Source organism: Centrocercus urophasianus, unplaced genomic scaffold (genome assembly GCF_019232065.1).
Source record: "Centrocercus urophasianus isolate 14NV4802_14NV808 unplaced genomic scaffold, USGS_Curo_1.0 seq_9, whole genome shotgun sequence".
Taxonomy (NCBI): Eukaryota; Metazoa; Chordata; class Aves; order Galliformes; family Phasianidae; genus Centrocercus; species Centrocercus urophasianus.
In genome coordinates this window covers 38,021,697-38,043,945 of record NW_024885532.1, presented here as the reverse complement: position 1 = coordinate 38,043,945, position 22,249 = coordinate 38,021,697, and the positions used below count along the sequence as shown (strand labels likewise).

At 34.9% G+C, this 22,249-nt stretch overlaps 1 protein-coding gene across 1 annotated transcript in view; it reads left to right on the top strand.

The window, feature by feature from the left end:
* Positions 1-22,249, top strand: part of CNTN5 (contactin 5) — a 227,958-nt gene that overhangs the window by 86,989 nt on the left and 118,720 nt on the right. The window contains exons 8-10 of the mRNA XM_042838727.1: positions 13,282-13,463; positions 18,553-18,689; positions 20,530-20,659. Of these exons, the coding sequence (XP_042694661.1) occupies positions 13,282-13,463; positions 18,553-18,689; positions 20,530-20,659 (449 nt within the window). The remainder of the gene's footprint in view (positions 1-13,281; positions 13,464-18,552; positions 18,690-20,529; positions 20,660-22,249) is intronic.

Here is a 22,249-nt window from a genome sequence, read left to right as displayed (position 1 = left end):
GCTTAATATCACTTATCCTGCCTGGTTTTCAAGTTAATGGCTTAACAGGGTACATACAGATTCCTCATGGGCTGGCTTGAATTAAGAAACAGTGGGAGGTATTTGCTTTGTACCGTTTATGGTGGAATTTCCGTATGCTCTTCTTTTTTGTCCGCCTAAGTAGGAAATAAATTCCAGAGGAAAGGAATTTTGAAGTAATAGAGTAATTTCCTGAAGATCACCACTCCACATTGCTTGGTAAATGTGGTTTTCTAGAACAATCTGTTGAGGCCTGTCTTCGTCACCTGAGAGGACCTTTTTATGTTTTGATAGCTATTTTGACATTCATGTCATTTTTATTATTTTTTGTTGTTGTTGCTTTGATGGTTGGTTGATTTGGCTCAGGTTTTTCCCTTAACAATTTCTATTTAATAGCTGGGTGAGATTTGTCTTATATTTGCTTTCCTTCACCCCTGTTTCTGCTGGCAATCCAAAATCATTTGATCAACATCCTAGTTAACCTTGGTGACTACATCAACAAAATATTCATAAACAACTGCAGAGGAATATCGTTTTAGTTGTATCTATTTATGCCCAGTAACCTTAAAGTGAACAATAGGACAGTGCTCAATCAGTCCAAACAAAATTTAGGAGGCATGCAGGGAACCATCAGGCAGTGGCTGGATTTTGTAGATTCATGTTCCACCAAAATGTGAGCAGAAGCTTCGAAAAAAAATGTGTGGGGAGAACTTCTGTGGGGTAAAACACAATTTTTATATTTTGTACAGCAAAGACAAGGAAAGGGGTACATGAGAGAGAACAGAAAACCAATAAATGGGGAGATTTACAGAGATACTAGATTACATGAGAAGAATAGCTGATTGTATAGGCAGGTTGCTCCAGGCTTCCTCCTGTCAGCAATGCTAACTACTTTTGTGCCGGGTTAATATCGTCAACAACTCTCTTTTAGAATCCTGGCTATGGCTGGAGCAGTAACCAACATATTCGTTTCATTTTCTTCCTCTTGTTGGAATTAAATTGCAGTTGCAGGCAGATTCCTAGTCAACTGTCACTTTCCAGTGAAGAGGATGTTCACCAAATGTTGTCAAGACAAAGCATAAAACATCTTGTAGGCAAGAAAAGCAGATGCTAATACTTTCCATTATCAGCACCTTGAGATTTAGTAAACTGTCTCAAAAAGACTCAGTCTTTCAAGCCGCCATATAAGGAAGGTGATGGTCGACAGGAAGGGCTTCAATTAGTTTAATTCCAGATTCATATTTGGCACTGAAATTTAACAAGCAAACAAACAAAAAAAACAACAAAGAAAAACAGAATACCTGATCCATCAGGAAATTTAAGGTTCTAATAAGTTGATCCCATTTGCTGCTATTGCAATAGGCAAGTACTTTTAACATACATACTCCTTATCTTCTTATCAGGTTCCCTTTTCATTTTCATCACTTTCATTTTTTCCCCCATCTCTTATTTCTGATAGCTTGTACAAATTTTTTCTTGTTCTGCTGCCACAAGTGCCTATTACCAAACCATATCAGCTTCTAATTAGCTCTTTATTTAATATGTTGAGATTTGAAGTCTCAAAACCAATGTGCTGCTGTTTTCCTTTTGCTTTAATTTAGCAGTCTCAAAAATTACTCTCCTCTTACGCATGTAATTGTGAGTATGACAGACATTCCAGCAAGATTTCCAGGCATCTGAAAACATTCCAAAAAGAGCCTAGTTACAGATTATATTTATTAATAGTGTTTATTTAGAGCTGCCAGTCACTATGACTATAGAAATTAAGTGAATTGGATCTGGGCTGTAGAAATTGAACAAATTGGAGATGTGCAGCTTTTGTCTTCAAACTAAATTGCTTAACAGGTAGAAATTCTCCAAAAAGGATTTTATTTTGACCTACGCAATATGTTGCTTGTTCAGTTGCAAGAGAAAATATTGTATTGTGAATGTCAGAGATAAATAGATTTTGTAGTTTCTAAAGAATTCAAAATAATACAGAAATGAAATATGTCTAAATAATGTTATTTGAATGACATAATGCTGCTTATAATGATCAAAAGTAATTGGCAAAGAAATTGCTGCATTTATCCATTGTAGATATATAACAAACAGAAGAATACAAAATAAATATATATGTAATATACATCAAAGTGCTTTTTGCAATTAGCTATGTTTAGTGTTTTGTCTTGGTTTTTTTAATGCTGATCTACATTTATTTGAAGATGTTTTTTACAACTAGATTTACTCTTATACACACACAAAGACTTGTGTTTTGATTACTTCTATATTTTACATATACCTGTACACGGAGCACATATATATGTTTTTTGTCACCCTTTTAATTATGTCATATTAATTAGGATCATTTGAATTTGGGCTTCTTTGCTAGTGTAACAGACAGTCGTATTTTTGGCAAAGAAAAATTCAGAAAAATAAACTCATACAATAATAAAGGACTAACTTTTTTAACTTTTCATAAGAACTACGTGACAACATGCTTGCAATGATTTCAGTCACAACACTCTTCATTTTAACACTTTCTGACTTTGGAGAATATTTATCTCAGAAGTACTTTTAATTTATTTTTACATGGGTCTTAAAAGCAATAGTAAATGGAAATAAATTTTATAAATAGTTTAGACAATGATACAGGACTCTGTCCAAGTTTTAAATACACTCCTTTCCTACAACCTAACAGTTGTGCCCTCAGAGGAAAGCAGCTCAAGAAAAAGGAAGTGTTAGTACAATCCTGCTCTTTTTTTCCCTTGTTTCAGGTATATAGATCTAGATTGACTTCTGCTTTCCATTTCAAACAATTTTTCAAACATACTTTTTCACACAGATATATTTTAAAACCAAGTTGCATCACATTACATGACCTTCACAGTTAACCTTTTTTTCATTGTATTTTTGGCAATGCAACATACTATACTGCTGCTTTTACTTTGTTATCAACATAAACCTCACTGGTTTTTCTGGTTACAGCAAGGAAATAAAATATGTATTTTTATTATGTGGTGCCTGTGATTCTATGATTCTGTGCCTAAAGCCAAGTTTGAGTGAGTAATCATATTTTATTTATCACTATAACAAATCAGAGGATGTGGTCTATAGCCATATTTGCTGAAGTTTAAACTTTGCTTTAAAAATTGAATTAATATTTTAATGAAATATGTATATATCCTTTTTTTTTTTTTTTTTTTTAATGTTTTGCTTGTTTTTTAACCACACAGATCATCAGACAGAGAGTTTAATCACAAGAATCGATAGATAACTGTTCCGACAGTCATTTTTTCTTACATTTCATATGATTGTTTTTCTATATTTTGACAGAAGGTTTCATTTTGTGTTATTTTGATGCAATAGGAACATCTCTACAGTATATCAATATTATTTATAAATGCTAATTTAGTTCACTTTACTAATATAAACTCTTTGCCTTTACTGCAAAATAATCTCAGTAAAAGATAGGAATTAAAGAGATATTGACTTACTTTTATTACTTCTATTATGACGAAGTTGTGGTAAAACTATTTTTCTGGTGTTACAGTTAATTTTGCTTTTTGTATTTGATGTATCTGATGGGTGGACCACTCACTGGATAAGGAATTAGTTGGATGATCACACTCAGAAATTATTGGTCAGCAGCTCAGTGTCCAAATGGTGGCTGGTGATGAGTGGTGTTTCTCAATTATCAGCGCTGAGACCGGTGCTGTTTAACATCTTTGTAGGCAACAATGGGATTGAGTGCACCCTCAGCAAGTTTGCAAACAACACCACGATGGGTGGTGCAGTTGACATGCTTGAGGGAAGGGATGTCATCCAGAGGGACCTGGACAGGCTTGAGAGGTGGACCCAGGAGAAACTCATGAAATTAAACAAGGTCAAGTTCAAGGTCTTGCACCTTGGTCAGGGCCATCGCAAGCACAGATACTGATTTGGCAAAGAATGGCTTAAGAGCAGCCCTAAGGAGGATTTGGGGATATCAGCTGATGAAAGATTCAACGTGAGCTGGCAATGCGTGTTTGCAGCCCAGAAGGCCAACCATGTCCTGGGCTGCATCAAAAGAAGCATGGCCAGCAGGTTGAGAGAGGTGATTCTGCCCCTCTAACTCTGCACTGGTGAGGCCACACCTGGAGTACTGCATCCAGATGTGGAGTTTTCAGTGCAGTAACAACATGGACCTGTTGGAGAACATCACCACAAAAATGATCCATGGAATGGAACATCTCTGCTATGAGGACAGGCTGAGAAAGCTGGGGATCTTCAGCCTGGAGAAGAGAAGGCTCCAAGGTGATATTGGATCTTCAGTATTTAAAGGGGAACTACAAGAAAGAAGAGGACAGCAGGGTCTGTAGTGATAGGAAAAGGGAAAATGGTTTCAAACTTAAAGACAGCAGATTTAGGTCACATATAAGGAAAAAGTCTTTCTTTACAGAGAGAGTGGTGAGGCACTGGAATGAGTTGCACAGAGATATGGTGGATTCCTTGTCCCTGAAGACTTTCAAGGTCATGCTGGGCTAGACTGTGAGAAACCTGATCTAGCTGTGGATGTCCTTATTCCTTGCAAGGGAATTGGACTAGATGACCTTTAATTGTCCTTTCCAACTCTGATGATTCTACGATTCTGTATTCTGCTCTGCTCTTGTGAAACCCCATCTGGATTACTGTGCCCACTTCTGGGGCCTTCAACTAAGAATTGACGTGGAGCTGTTGGAATGAGTCCAGAGGAAGGCCACAAAGATTATCAGAGGTCTGGAACCCTTCCCATGGAGGGACAGGCTGGTGGAGATGGGGCTTATCAGCCTAGAGAAGAGAAGGCTTCAGGGAGACCTTGTAGCAGCCTTCCAGTACCTGAATGGTACCTGAATGTTACTCCAGGAAAGCTGGGGAGGGACTTTTTATAAGAGTATGTAGTGACAGAATGAGGGGAAATGACATTAAACTTGAAAGGGTAGCTTTAGACTAGATATTAGGAAGGAATTCTTCACTGTGAGCGGGGTGAGACTCTGGAATGAGTTGTCCAAAGATGTGTACGTCCCCTCCCTGGAGGTGTTCAAGGCCAGGCTGAAAGGACTTCAAGCTAGTCTAGCAGGAGCCATCCCTGCCTAGCAGGGAGGTTGGAACTAGGTGACCTTAACTGTCCTTCCCAACCCAAACCATAACTATAGAATTCTATAGCTACGAATTCTATAATTCAATGATTCTCTTCTCTGAGGTAAACTACACCAACATCTCAGCCTTTCTTCACAGTAGAGGTGTTACATTTTTTGTGTCTCTCCTTTGGATGCACTCTAACAGATCAGTGCTTTAGTTTTGACGGACTGTAGTGGAATTGCCAGGTCACAGCTTGAACCAATGGTTGAGCACCAGGTAAGAAGGAGTAGCTTACCCAGGGAGCTCAGGTGCAAGCAAGGGTTAGCAACTGAGAAAAAAGAATCTCTCTGGGTAGAGATGGCATTTTTCTTGATCTGTCACTGGTTGTCAGATGGATGAGACAATTTTTCTTTGTTGCCTGCTGTTGCTCCATAGTGCTTATTTCTCATTAGGAGGCATTGTCATCACCTTTATTTGCCATACATGGACACAGAATTGTATGTAGTACTCCAAGCAAGTTCTCGCAAGAGCAGAGCAGATAGGGAAAATTGTCTTCTTGACCTGCTGGCCACTCATCTTTGTATGTAGCCCAGAATATGGCTGTTTTCTTGGTGGAGGCTTAGAAGGAATATGAATATTGAGTATTCATATTCTACTTTTAATCCACTGGTATCTCTAAATCTTCTGCAGAGTTGCTCTCAATATGTTCTCTGAAACATTACTGGCAGTGGAAACTGCTTCCAGTCCACATGCCAGAATCTTGCAATTGGCATTGTTGACCTCCACAAGATTCACACAGGTTCTCCTCTCAAATCTGTTAAGGTTTCTCTGGCATGTCTGTGGCACCACTCAACTTGGCTTCATCAGCACACTTACTGAGGATGCACTCAATCCCACAATTAAGATATTGCATTGTACTTGTCCTGACTCAGAAGTGCTTGTGTCCTTGAGGGACACCACACATCACTGTTGTCCATTTAGACACCGAGTTACTGACTATAACGCTTTGGATATGGCGATCTAGCCATTTCTATTAATTGTACCCATATCCCTCCAATTTAGAGGTAAAAACATTATGGCGGACTGTATCAAAAACCTTACAAAAGTTCAAGTAGATTACATCAGTAGCTCTTCCCTCCAACACTGGCAGTAGTGTTAGCCATGGGGTATGATCTCAGATCTTTATACCGTGGTGGCAGTTGGAGACATAGTTCAGAAATGCTGTCAAAAGTGAAAAAAATTTTCAACCCCTGAAACTGCTCCTCTTTTAGATACTGTGTCTCTTTGTACTTTCCCATGAACATGAGATAGTCCTTGCCCCTTCCTATGACAACAGTGATAAACAGAGATACTTGTGATACTATAGATGAGTCCGTTTTCAAAACATTTAGTGCACATTTACAGCTCTCATTTCCTCTATTCCTCGGACAATAACACATAAACTGTCACCTCCTACACAGGAGCTGCTGGCCAAAATGAAGCATGAAAAGATATGATAAATCACTACAGTGAAAAATGAAGGGTGGGAGATTGAGGAATACTAAGAAGTTTTTAATATATAATTTGCAAGTGAATTGAAAGCTAATTTTGACTTAACTTTTATATGTGTTATTATACTCACAATGCAAGATCCCTGGCTTGCATTAAATGGAACAAATCATTCTAGTTAGTACATATTCAATTGCTTGTGGAACTAGAGATTCAAATACTGTGTGCTTGCTTGTTTTTTTTCTTTGCAAATAGGAGAAGTACCAGGGGAACAAAACAAGCAAGAATGTTAGGACTGTCAAATATTAGGCAAATCATAATGCAGAATTCCACAGATAGCAATTTGCTTTCAATTTCAAAAATGATCTTTTCATGTACAGATCACAGATCTGTAAAATGTCTGCTTGCTCTTATAACATGGAAATATTAATATAAAATAGTGAAAAGATTTGACTAACATTAAACTGCAAGCTAGAGAAAAAAAATCATATACAAATATATGTTTCTAAAACCCATATGACAGAAATTCATGCTCCTCTATGCCCTTTCACACCACTTCTCAGTCTCGAAAGCAGTTTTTGTTAATTAATTATATTGAGTGCCAAATATGAAAGCTGTGAAAGCTACTCTGCACGTTCACTGATAACAAAACAATCCCAAGAGGTAAATGAGTACACTCAATAAAAAAGTACTTGTCATTTTTATTCGTAGAGATGTCCTTCCACCTGGAGACAGACTTTTGATTAGAAGAAGGAACCTTTTTAAATGTGAACATACCTCCTTGATGCTCAATTTCTTTGTATAAGACAGGAGCAGATCTAAGATTTGTTTCCTTCCGTAGTGCATACTTTTAATGCCAAATAAATCTTAGACTTCCATCAATTTAAAGTTCGTTTTTAATTTACAGTAAGAATTCATATAAGGTGTTAGAGTAGGATTGGATTTAGTTCCTGTTTTTCAAGTTAGATTTATTTCTACACTCCTTTGAGAAGATTTTCTCTTGAATAGACTTTATAATGTTGCAAATATTGGAATCATTCATAGTAATGTAATAAAGATTCTTTGGTAAATCCCAGGTAGCATTCCTAGGCCTCATTCTGCCTCACTCTGACTAAGTGCTTTATACTTACATTTTGATATTTAGATTTAATTGCTTTTATCATATGACATTAGAAAAATGGAAAAAAATCAATCCCAGCAAGCTGCAAGTCCCTAATAAGACATAATAAGATGAGCTGCGTATATGCATATGCATAATAAGATAGCTGCAAGTCCCTAATAAGACATCAGTCATGAAGAATCAGTATTACCAATTCCTTCTCTTTCTCTCCAGGGACCACCAAAGAAAACTTGCAAATGTAACTGAAAACTCTGTTTGGTAATTTAGACAACCTTGATTAATATTTAAAGACAAAGGAGAATTTTTGTGAATGGTTGCTTTTAGCTTCTATGCAAAGGTGACCTTCAAATTGAGGACAAGAATGAAACGCTTATGCTGCAGAAATCTGCCTGCTTCCGTTTACATTCCAAATTTACTACCCAGAAGCACATATGTTGGATTTCTCTCTGTGTCAGAAGTTGAAAGGATCAGAAGGAAAGAATTTCTTGCAATTTGTAGATTCTTCATGCATTATCTCCTATATTCACACAACAGATGTCATATATGATTTTTACATTTCAAATTTTCTCATATGCTGTTTACATAACCATATCCAAGTCAATGGCTTATGACATCTTAACTGTTTTTAAGCCCTTATAAATTTATAAACGTATAATAATGTGTCCACTTCAAAGTATCTCCAGACAGCAAATTGAGATAGAGATTATAAAAAGACTAAAAAAAAAAATCACAGGATGAATGAAGAAAAAAATGAACTTTGTCCATATTTAACAATAGTAAATAATTCATTGCTCCTCTATTTCATGATGTAACATCCATTATTTAATGATGAGTAAGCAGAGTAAGGAATTTTGCAGTATGACCAAAGTTGAATTCACAGGAGTTGTTCAGCATTTTCCACTAAATTTGTCATTACCTAGCCTTGGTGTTATGATTTCTCTGATTTAATGCCATTGTCTAACTTCTAAATGTAGATACAAAAATGGAACAGATTGCCCATGGAGGTGGTAGATGCCCAATCTCTGGAGACATTCAAGGTCAGGTTGGACAGGGCCCTGAGCACCTGATCTAGCTGTAGATGTCCCTGTTCATTGCAGGGGAGCTGGACTAGATGACCTTTATTTATTTATTTATATTTGCAGCTGAAAATTAGAAATTTAGATCCACAGAAGAAGTATTTTAAATTTCCAAAAATATTTTTATTTCAGATTAAATTGGTAAACAAAAAGTGTATGAAATTTCTTCATATATGTTTTTCATAGCACTTCTATTTCTAATGAGACTTGTGAATATTCCGAACAAATTCAAGAGCATTTATCCTAAATAATATTATGCTGAAATGTTGCACTTACATTCTCTTCTAGATAGGAATACAAAATTATAACTTATATTTTCTTAAAAACCAAAGTGAACAAAATTGCCGTAATGGCTACCACGGTCACAGATTACCTCTGAATTTTTTTTCAGCTCAAAAAAATAGGAAGGTTAATGATAGTATTTTGGAATTAAGTGGTAAATTTATTTTTTCCCAGTGATGCTAAGATTTACCAGCAAGATTAAACACCTTCCAAAAGTGAGAAGAAAGCTTATCTTTAGCTTAACTGAAAGTTGTGTTAAAGTACTCATAGGAATTAAATGTGAGCTGTTTTACATACTCAACAAGTAACCAATATTCCCATACATTATCTGCTTAGACTCAAATAAATTATAGTTATTACAAGATTTTAAAATTTTGCATATTATATTATTATATATAAACTCAATGTGATACTTTTATTGTCAGTTGTTTTAAAAATAAATAAATTAAGCTGTGGATCATTTGAAAAGATGGACAATATTTTGTTGATGATCACAAATTTTAGTTAGCTTTCATGGTAGATCTTGTGAGTTTTCTAGAACAGTCATAATTTTATTCTTTCACATCCTTGCCCAGATATTTTTCATACTTTCATTTTATACTCATACGAGTCACAAAGGCAAATAGGCACAGATATTTTTTTATTTCAGATGTAAAATTCATACCTCACTTGTGAGTTATGCAAGGAAAATAAGAAGCTTCCTTAAGCAGAGCTACAAGATGTCTGTGAATAATGATTTGCTGTTTGGATGTACTTTCCTTTGAAAATCATTACATCTACACTCTAAAGTAATTCTTCCTCCTTGAAAAATTCCACTTACTACTTCATACTGATGAAGAAAAAAGGGAATTTTTAAAATATGTTTCCTAATGACCCAGAGAATATCTAGTTTCTTTTTTATTTGCCATGTTATACACACTTATTTTCTGTAGCACACACTAAAGCAAATTTCAAAAACTTAAAATAAATTTAAAGGAAATTTTCTAAGCACTTGAATTTCAGAATAATCTTGTAACAGCTAAATGAGACAATAAAAGTTTATAGCTTCATTGTTTCATGGAAATATGTACCATGAAAAATTCCATTTATCATTCTGATGTATTGAACCAGTTTTCTTCCAAGACAATAGAAGACATACCTCAGCTTTTTTTGTTGTTGTTGTTCTCATTGTTTTACTGTTAGTAGGGCAGAAGGCCTGAATTATGGGCAACGCATGGCAATATTATGGTGCAAAATAGATTATACTTGCCCACTTAACTCGTTCATAAAACAGCAGTTATTGAGTAGTACTGCACTGTACCAGCACGAAGAATTTACACTGTACGCCAGTCTTGCAATCAATAATGGTTACTTAATATTTGCCTGGCTAGAACTGCTGTTTTGCAACCAGTAAGCATGGCATAATTATATTATATATAGAAAGAGTACAAGCATGTAAACAGTTCATACTCCAAGATGAACCCAAAACAGTTCTTATGAAATCTCCATGAAGTCACTAAAGAAAGACTGACTTTGAGCATCAAAGTGAAATGTGGAATTAGAAATATGAAAAAAAAAAAAAAATATTTTTGTTTTGTACTACTTCTAACATATCAAAATAATTCCTTCCAGTACCAAAAGGGAGCCTAAAAAAAGGAGGGGAGTCAATTCTTTGAAAGGGTAGATAATAGCAGAATAAGGGGAAATGGTTTTAACTTGAAGGAAGGATTTAGGTTCGATGTCATGGAGAATTTCTTTACTATGAGAGTGGTGAGGTGCTGGAACAGGCTGCCCAGAGAGGCTGTGGATACTCCATCCCTGGAAGTGTTCAAGGCCTGGTTGGATGGGGCTCTGGACAGCCTGGTCTAGTATTAAATAGGGAAGTTGCTGGCCCTGCCTGTAGCAGGGTTGGAGCTTGATGATCCTTGAGGTCCATTCCAACCCAAGCCATTCTGATTTTTCTAATTTTGATAGTTAGTTGTATTTTGAAAGCAAATCAAAATATGTAGCCATGAACTGGAATATCAAACAGGAAAGATAAAAAAAAAAAAAAAAAAAAGTAGGTTTTATTGGTTTTGTAAAGAGAAAGAGGTATCCTTTTATTTTTAATATTAAAAATGGAACAGGATGAAGTAGTGTTCAATAAAAATGAAAAATTCTTCATAAATTTCTTCTGTAGGGACCAGTAATAAAGACCATTTTGAAAGAACAAAGAGCTATTGTAGGAACTAAATCTTAGATATTAATCCACACATGTTCAAAATGAAGCAACTTTTGCCAAGTAATCAACACAACAAGCTATTAAATGATTATGTTTCTGATATACTCAAACAAATAGCAGATACAATTCCAGAAACTGTACCTTAGCCAACAAACAAACTTTGTAAAGGCTGTTGTGCTTACAGACTCAATGAATTTCTGTGGCATTCAGGAGATACTAACATCCAGTCAGGAGTCTATGAATTTTTTTAATCTTAATAAGGCATTTGAATTTGGAGCAACTCTGCCAAAAGTCTGATCCCAACTTCAGTTTTTCACTTCCCAAATTTTCGCTGGCTGAGAAATAAATAGAACCATAAACATCAATGATTGTCTGTCACGGAGTTAACTAGATCAGTCTGTGCCTGTGACATGGGGGCAGTAAGCCCGTAGGCCCCCCAGCCCCTGAAAATGGGAAGGAAAAGGCAAAAGGGAGATGGGAGCTGGGCTCAAAGAAAAAAAGCAAAACAGAACACTGGCAACAATCTAAGGAGGAAAACTTATTTTACTCACTGTGATATCGCAATGCAAGATAACACAATATAATCAAATCTAATTGAAATTGAGACTAATAGATCAAGTAAAATAGGAGACAGAAAGAGTTTCCAAGTCCAAGCAAACCTGAAAGCTTGGGATGGATAGGAAGCACTCTCACACACACCCTGCAAAACAGTAAGAGCGAGCAAGAAAGAGGAGGGGCCAGATCCCATGACTTCTGTGATGTACAGGGACAGGTACTCGGAAATGGAACATTAACACTTTAACTTCCAGTGCACTACATGATGTTATGATGTGGAATACCAAAAATCAAAAATCACAAAACCATGACATTGCCACATCTGTATTTGTTGTATATCAAATCAGTCAGCTTTAAATATTGGGAAAAGGGTTTGTTTGTTTGTTTACCACAGCTTCACACAACAGTAGCAAATCCCATCAGCTGAATAGAGCAAATTATAGTAGAAGTGAATAGATTCTTTAAATTTCAATCTCTGCCAAGTGTATATCCCAGTCTATACTCCCACAAGATCCAACTGTATCCATACCCAAGTTAAGACTTGAAAGCAATTCAAATAAATCCAAGATATTTTTATGAAAAAGAATCAACATGTAATTGTGACATTTTCTTGTATAATGTCCATCTATCTTTTATCTGAAGTAGTATAGCTCACAGCTCACAATCAAACAATAAGGACAGTTCTTTTTTTTTTCCCTAAGTATCCACTGCCATATTTAGAGAAATGTACCAGAAAACCATGGAATAAAAATCCTGTAAAATGAGGAGTGCTTGGTCTGAAAAGAAAGTTGAATGAAGTCAAACATTAACTAATCTAGTTCTTCTCTCAGTATGATTGTAAATGAAAAATTGGAGCTTTCCCATAGTCCTCTGTGGAAGCTACAGTGATAAACCCTTCCTCTCTAGGGAGCAAGTATGTAATTCAGTCAGAAGTGGTACCTACCAAACTAGTTTTATAACTTAATATTATAACAGTAAAGGTCTGCAAGACTTTGGTCACTTTATTTTACCCGAAGTACAATGTTACTGAAATCCCACATGTGGTCAGATGTATCAATTACTGATCTCCAAGATTGCGTGTTCATGGTAGGAAAATCAAGAAGTGGTGGAATTTTCTCAGTTCATCTAGTGTTTGAAGTTGTTATTTTCTTTTACCTACAGAGTGAACATGTTCAGGAGTAAAGCATAGAGTTCTGAAGAAGCTCTAAAGAGAGCACTTATAATGATTTATTTGATCTCAATAAGATCTTGGCCTCCCTTGTGGATGAAACAGACAAATTCCATGTAAGAAACCATTTGTTAAAGATTCCCTGCAGAAAGTGAGCTTTATCAAGCATATATGAACTTCATTGTGGTTATATTTTATTGCTCCTTAGATTATTAAATGTTTAAACTACCGGATCACAGAATCTACATTCTTAATAGTGAAAGAGTGCTAACAGAAATTTTACTAAATATTTCAGCCCTGTTCCAACAATCTCTTGGAAGAAAGTTAATGGTCATAATCCAAGTAAAGCCCGTCTGAGAAAATCCCAAGCTGTGCTTGAAATACCTAATGTTCAGCTAGAGGATGCAGGGATGTATGAATGTAAAGCTGAAAACTCACGTGGAAGGAATGTCTTCAGAGGACAGCTACAGGTGTACAGTAAGTGTAACTGCACAAAGTACTATACAGCAATGCTTTGTCCAAGGATTTTACTATGTATGAAGTATGCTAAGGTCCAGTAGAAAATAAATAAATTTCTTCAGAATTAAAATCATTATTGAATTAAGATATATATCTTTGTTCCCCGGTAATGAATTGAAGCCTGAATCATGAATGAAATTGACTTCCTCAAAAAACTAGCTTAAGATTTCATTTTTCCTGATTCTTATGTGTTGTCTTCTTTTTAAGAAGTTTTGTTATAATTTGAAAAGTCTATAATTTTTCACAGCAAAATCACAGATTAGAAGGGACATCTGGAGATCACCTAGTCCAAACTCCTGCTAAAGCAGATTCCCTACAGTAGGTTGCACAAGAAGGTGTCCAAAGAAGGAGATTCCACAATTGCTCTCAGCAGCCTATTCCAGTGCTCTGTCACTCCCACAGTAAAGAAGTTATTTTGCATATTTGTGTGGAATTTTCTGTATTGCAGTTTATTCCTATTGCCCCTTATGTTGTCACTGGAACCACTGAAAAAAGCCTGGCCCTATCCACTTGACAGTCTCCCATTAGATACTTATGTAGGTGTTGACAACACCCCCTCTCAGTCTTCTCTAGGCTGAACAGTTCCAGGTCCCAGTCCCAGACCCCCTCTCAGCCTTTCCTCATAAAGAAGATGCTTGCAGGCCTTAATAACCTCTATGGCCCTCTACTTGATTCTCTAGAAGTTTCTTATTTTAGAATCATGAAATTTTAGAATCTTTTGCATTGGAAGGAATGTTTAAAAGCAGTCCAGACCAACTCCCCTGCGACGAGCAGGAATGCCTACAGTTAGATCAGGTGCTCAGAGCCCTGTCCAGCCTGACCTTAAATGTCTCCAGGGATTTGACACCTACCACAATTCTCTGGACAACCTGTGCCAGTGCCTCACCACACTCACAGTAAAAAGTTTCTTCCTAACATCAAACCTAAATCTACCCTTTTTTAGTTGAAAGGCATACCCCCTTGTCCTAAGAAACATCACAGAAATCTACTTCAAATTATCTGCGTTATCTGTTTAACAGCTATATGAAACACATATTATTATATTTCTGTTATATAAAGTCTACTACCATCTTTAAGATTATCTTATACAGAATTCAAAACAAAATATGAATCAAAGTTTTACCTGTCTGCAGTAGTAGGAAGCGAGTTCAGTGCAGGTAAGAGATCTTTCAAGTGGAGGAGACTGACAGCAAACTTCAGCACATAAAACAAGAAATAAAAATTGTTAATAGTTTCTTGAAGTAACATTTCTCAGCCTTGAGATGAAGTACTCCCCAGTGAACCTCTTGCATCAGAGCATTCCTGAAAATAACATTAGTGTCTCTACAAACCCTGACATCTCATTCCAAAGTTGGTTGATAAGAAAGATTTTAGACACAGAAAGTGTAGCCAGTTTACAAAGTTCTCAGCATCTTTTGTTGAGAGCTGTTGCATCAGGATATATGAGGTTTACTCAGAACAGTATTCGCTCATACACCTTTCATTCATAACAACACTTGGCATTAATAGTTTTACTTAAAAGCTCATTTTCACATCTTATTGCTACAGGAAACAGAGATTGTTTTTTATCTCAGAAATTCAGATATAGACCATCCTTCCTTACCAGAGAGTTCTTGTAAAATTTTAGAAATTTTGCAAGAATTCTAGGACCAGTTTGTGTCATTCTGTGACCAGTTGTGGTCTCACAATCTGCATGTCTCTGTAGGATCAGACTGTCTGTTTGAATATTCATTTCATCAATTGCATCTAATCTGGGTAATCACAGAATGTTTTGGAGAAGGTCCACAGCACTACATCTGCCTGTTTGGTTGGATTTAGTAACAAACTACTGATTTTTCATTTCTTACCTGGTGCTGCAATACAGATATACCATGACTGCTTGACACAGCTAACTCTTCAGATGTTCAGAAAGTGGTATTTCGGTTGCTCACAATTTAAGATTGATGTAGTCTCAGCTCTTGGTGGAAATTCAGCTGTAGACATGACAAAGTCATTAAAAATATAATTTTGATAATGCAAGGCATCTTCAGATACTTGACTGCAACCTATTTTTGAGAGATGTGGTTTTCCCCTGGTGATCCACTCATACTGCCATTTATGTGAAATTTTGTTCAAGCTGAATATAATTAACAGATGAGAGCACAAAAGATACAAATTGAGTGGAGAAATTGAACATTAAACTTTTGGAGTCGTGGCTCCTCCTTAACTTCTAACTACTTTCATGTTCCCAATGGCAACTGCTCTGTGCAGTCCCTGCTTTTTTCTCTCTCTGACCCTGCTGAGTTTGCTTATGTGTTACCTACTCACTAATATCAGCAGAGTTGTGATGTGAACCAGAGCATGAGAACACTTTTCCTTGCTATTTTCCTTTCATCTGAATCAGTTCCATGGTAATTATACAGAAACTGGATAAAGAGAGGAAGATTGTACCTTCAGCTGAAATCAATTGTCTTAGCTTTCTCACCTATTTTTGTTCTTTAAACTTTCAGAAAATGAATTTCTTTCACTGCAGACTCCTATTCACACTGTAGGATACTGTCTGAAGTCATTTTTCTACATAAAATTTTCTCTTAAATATTCTTTCAGCCATTTCTTTTTAATTATTTGAGAAAGTAGGCTGAATTTTCTGCATCTTAACTTTTTTTTTTTTTTTTTTTTTTTTTTTTTTTAACATAGGATGTAGTAATTGGCCTGTAAGCTTGCTGTTTTATCGCCAACGTGTTTTTATAAAATATTTTTACATTCTCAAATAAAAATATGGAGAAATGTAAATTAAATTCAATAAATGAATAAATAAATGACAGGGTGGATAGTGATTTCAAAATTTTTGCAGCCCTGTAGAAAGTTATAGCACAGTACCAATGAAGGCCACTGAATAATAAAACACATCCTTCTACTCTTACGTTTAGCCCACAAACTCTTCCCTAAGCAGATAACAACTGCCAAACATCCATTTTTCCCCTAACCATTAATGTTGCATGTAGAAAATAAATAAATAAATAAATAATACTTTCCAAATCTGTTTAAATACACTTTAGAATTTATATTTTCTAATTCAAATTAACTGTAATTATGGAAGGAGGTTTCTTTTGCCTGCATGTATGTCAAAACAACGCTTAAATTTTTTTTTGTTTGAAAAAGAAAATAGTCAGTCAGCGGTCATAAATGCAGTTAAACATTTCACATTTTTCTCTTTTGATTATTGACAATGTTTAGGAACAAGTGTTAAGACATTATGCAGAAAGGTTCTTGCTGATGAGCAAAGAGTAAGCTAAGCAAAATAAGGAGAGAAATATAAAGAACACCAGTTCAGTGCCTCTTTAAAATTGCATAATTTTAAGGCACCACTAGCCAACTTGTACAATTTTTTAGGTACTCATTAATCTCTCACCTTTTCCAAAATCACCTTAGCTTATTCATTTTCGAAGTAAGGAAGTGCTTCCCAGACTGCTTCCTTTGTGCATACTGAAATACTTCAGAACAGTTGCAGCTAAACAATGCAATTGAATTATGTTCTTAGGACAATTAGTAGGCAACAAGTCAGCAAGGACTCTCACAGACTGCTCTGAAGTATTGCATGGGATCTTTTGATTAACATAAGAATCCAGTGATTCAGTGCAGAGGAGCATTTATGAAGCATACCTTCACAGTACTGAGAATAAAAAAAGGTGGAAGCAGTTGGTTTTGGCCTTGATGTGGAAGAGAGGCTGTTTTTTGTTTGTTTGTTTGTTTGTTTGTTTGTTTGTATTTGTTTTCCCGCAATAAAAGAGGAATAAGAGATTCTTTCTATGACACATGTTCAGTTTCTGACAACTATCTGGTCAGGGACATTTATGCAGATTGTTCTCTGCTTAGGAATGATACACACCCCTTTCACTCTCTGTATAATACTTGCATGAGATGTAAGCTACAAGAAGTTTGTCATCTGTCATGCTTCCTTATACCTTTTCATGTATTTGATTGGTGACCTGTCAAATGACAGCTAGATTTAAAGATTTATTTTTAAACTTGGTTCCTCACATTTAAACACATTATCAATTATCCAACAATTGAAGCAGAGAATCTGTCATGATAGAACTGAATTTCTACTTATTCAAAGTAGAATTTTATATTCCTTTAAAAATGAAGGTAATTACCTATTTATTCTCTACCATTTAAAATCTATATAACAAGTATCTTTAAGTTAATTAGTCAGATCTATTACCCTCTGTTACAAAAATTGATGCTGCTACATGAAAACCCAAAATGTGTCTTTTAAGCAAATATATTTTTAATGAATACATAAATTCTTTACTGGCTCATACTAAGTTTTCTAAATGGTACAATTCTAGAAACAGATACCGTATTGATCACTGAACTGAAGATTTGGATGTCTTCAAAAATGCTCCCTACTTATTACATGAAATCCAGATATTAATGATCACACGTATGGCTAACAACAGACTAGCTTAAAAAAAAATAAAAATAAAAATAAAATAAAATAAAATAAAATAAAATAAAACACTGACTTGCTATGCAAATCCTGTTAGTAATGAATGTTGGAAATCTCGTGTGGGTTTTATTCTTAAAAACATTAAAAGCATTTTCTCTCTTGAAATATGAATTAAACTCAAGAAACTCATAGACTATCGTGATTCACATCCTTACTAAAATTAAAATAGTTTAGATTTTACAATGTTACTAAATTTTGTATTATGATTACAAAAAAAATATTCCCAAATCCACTCATAATAAATGCATTAATATGTATTACTCTAATTCAATCCTCTGGACTTGATTAAATCAGGCAGACTTTCAATTCTTGGCTATGATACTACTCACTGCTTGATGCCATTATGGTATTTCCTTTAAAGTTAAGTAGTATCATTTCATTATTTTCATATTTCCTCTTTCTGCTTTGGTTGTTTGCTTAATTATGTTTCTTTTTGAGGCATAGACTTTGTAAAAAACATAATTCAAGTTCTTTAACTGCTTAGGTCTTAGCATATCTGCTAGACACTTATTATGTGGTATGCTTCATACATAGCGTGGTATATTTTCCTTGCAGCCTACCCACAGTGGGTGGAGAAACTTAATGATACTGAATTAGATAGTGGGGAACAGCTACGATGGGAATGCAAAGCCACTGGAAAGCCAAGGCCCACGTATCGTTGGCTGAAAAATGGAGCCCCTCTCTGGCCACAGGTACATTAAATGTGGTGTCAACAGTATGCTGCATGTTTCTTTTTCAGTACAGACCAGTTTAGTTAAAGTTATGAAAAGTACATCAGAAATGAGTGTTTTCTCTATCAGTTTTTAAAGTGTAATTATAAAGACAAGTACTAAACATTTGTTTCCTCTGATTCAACTTAACATAGTATTGCAATCATTAGTAATTCTCTCTAGTTCAAAATATATGGGAAGAACTTCCAAACTATGCTTGTAACTACACTGCCACTGTCCTGTAATGTTTAAGTAGTCCCCAGTACATTTACTTAATTTTCTTTTTTAGACAGTGATATTAATTTAATTGCAAAATTATGTTAGAGGATAACAACTCAGAGAAGGACTATCTTTGCTTAAGCATATGCTCCTGTATATCTCTCCCAATAATAGGTTATTTACTGAATAGCATATTTGATTTTTACTCACCAACACATTTGAAAGCTATGTAAGAGGAATAAATATTGTCCTGTTTTCATCAGTTTTCAGCTCTCTTCAGAACTCACCATCAACACCATTAAAATGTTCCAAGAATGTAAACTCTTCAATACACTCACCTGATATATTTTAAGGGTCGATCTAGATAAAATTCTTTTTTAAAAGAACACTTAGGTCATGGCCTGTCATTTGTTTTACTTTTTTCTTTTTTTCTCAGTGAATAATCAGCATATCAATGCCATTCACACCTAGGTTGTTTGTTTTCTTTTTGTTTCTGTTTCTTTTCTTTTTTGGTTCTTTTTTCTCTCCTAGCACCTTTTCTTTTTAAAATCTCAAGATATTTAAAGACAGTTTTGTAAATTTGTTTCATACTTTTTTTTTTGTTTTGTTTTGTTTTGTTTTTTTTTAAATTAAAATAAAGCTGTTCAATCCTGGTAGAAAATGTCTCAATTTGTAAAAGTATTCACATAATTCACATAAGAATTTACGAATTTACGATACTTTCTTCTCAGTGACTGTTGCTTCCATCTGTGAGCATCAACTAATTATGCAAAGAATGAGATATAAGCAGAGTTTATTTTTGAAGATATGAGGCATTGATAATAACGTTGTATGCTTTATTTTATACTTTTCTGCCCTTTAGAGTGAGCTATCAGTCCTGGAATTGATGTAGTATAAGTATCTGTACTTTTTGGCTTTCTAATTTTCTAAATCAGTTGCATTAGACTTTTAATTTCATTTAAAATTAAAGGTTTACAACCAAGAGAATATTTTTCATAGTTTTCTCTGCAGTTTGACATATCTTTTTAGTAATCTTTAACAAAGCTAACAATATGTGTTAATGAAACCTAGAGATGTTTTATAGGAGTTCAAATTACTCCTCATGGAGTTCCATGAAGTACATATACCCATACACAGCTATTTATGCCTTTCTTTTACATCTATGGTAATTATTTACTATTACCATACCTTTCAAGCAACAAATTTGCTCCACTCATTCAAACAATCTTTTACGTCTACTTTTGAGAAAAATAGTGGCATGACTGAAATTGAACTGAAATCAAAGATTTGAAGATCATCATATGTGTTCCACTTCCACACAACTGACTTCTCACCCCATTAAAGTTACCAGGTTGAACTGCTTTTAAAAATCATGTCACAGTGATAGCACCAATCAAAGAAACAAATAGACAACAGCAAGCATAGGATAATATTTCCTTTCAAATATTCTTGGAGGTTTTCCTGACCTGCATCATCTATTTTATTTTTGCCATCTCTTAGATAGCAAGAACAAAGTAAGCCCAAGGAAGTCTGTTGCTGACTTTTATTTCAATTCAGCAATGTCTTTTTTCCCTTTGCCTTATTCTTTCTTATTTCATTACAGAGCAGAATTGAGATGGTTAACAGTGTACTGATGATCCGCACTGTGAACATCTCAGATGCTGGAATGTATCAGTGCTTAGCAGAAAATAAGTATGGCACCATTTATGCCAGCGCCGAGCTGAAGATTTTAGGTAAGTATTATCAAAAAAGAACAGACTTCTCCTTTTTTCCTGTTATCCTGCTTAATAATTACATTCGTTCTTGGCATCTTATGATAAAGAACAGCTTCTGTCAGTCCAGGTTTCGTAAAGCAGATAAAATTGGCTTCTTTTATTCTCTTGTTTCTTATGTGTGACTGAGCCCTTTATTGCCTGGGAGAGCAAATATCCTTCCATTAATTGAGTTTTTTATTTTGTAAATTACAGCTTCAGGTACATTTTGCAAGTATCTAGGTCTTTCACAATTAAAATACATGGAAAATATTTTTTAATTCCTCAAATACAAGTGCAAGTAAAGAAACAGAGGAATATTAGACATATTGCTGATTAAATTTGTATTATTTATATTACTTCTTACAGGGCCATTAATCAAAGGTGATTAAATACGATGTTATATTACATATTTAAAAATTTCTTTTAAATTCACCAAGACTGATTGAATACTGGCAGCATTTCAGCTAGTATCTGACACTAAAGCAAATACACTATGTAATGTTTCTCAGAAAATGAAGGAAAATTTTAATTTTTCATAAGCTCAGAGGGAGTTATTGAAGAAAAACATGAAGCATGCCTCATCAACACTTCCTAGCTTTTTATAAATCAGGATGTGATAACAAGCAATAGGACACTGAGACAAGCTTTTGAGAGACTCACTTTCTCTGAGCCACAGTCAGTGGCTGCACTCTTTCCATCACTTTGTGTGTCTCTTTGAGGTTCAATCAGGAAAGAGATCCTAGTTGCTTACAGTTTTTTCATTCCCTTTGTTTGTTTGTTTGTTTTTTACTTTTTTTTTTTTAACCTATACCTATTTTATCAAGTAGCTGTACATTTTCTTTGGTGTTCTGTAACACAGTACATCATTAGCATGTATCGCTGCAGAAAAATTGGCCTTCATTTTGCGACTGCAGAAATTGTGCCCCTGTTAAATTTTAGCCATAATATTGAGTTAAAGTAGCTGCTGTGATTAATTTTTTTGATTCTTAAAGGGAAAATTACAGAATAAATTGCCCTTATACGTATCTCTGATATGACAATTACCAAAAATGATGGCAATACATTGCTACATGTGTGAGGCAATGAAGCATAAGATGTTCTTACATATGTAGTTGAGATACTTGGGGAGGAGAGGAATTGTTGTCTCTGTTTTTCCAAAATGAGCTTGAAAAATACAAACAAATGATTTCACAGATAATCATAGAATGATTCATGATGGAAAAGACCTTCAAGCTCATCAAATCCAACCATCCCATTACTAAACCATGTCCCTTAGTACCACATCCATTCTGAAACATCTCCAGGAATAGAAACCATCATCACCCTGAACAGACCATTCTAGTGCCTACAGCTTTCCTTTCTTGTGAAATTACAGTAATTACTAACATTTTTCTAACACATTATTATCTTGACAACGTTATTATAATCAATGGTACTTCTTGAAAAAGGGTTTAAACAACTCCTGTACAAAAAAAAAAAAAAAAATTGGTTAAATATCTCCTGTAAAAAAACTCTCACTTCTCAATCCCCAACACTTAGACAAATAAATAAATAAAATGGAAAGTAATG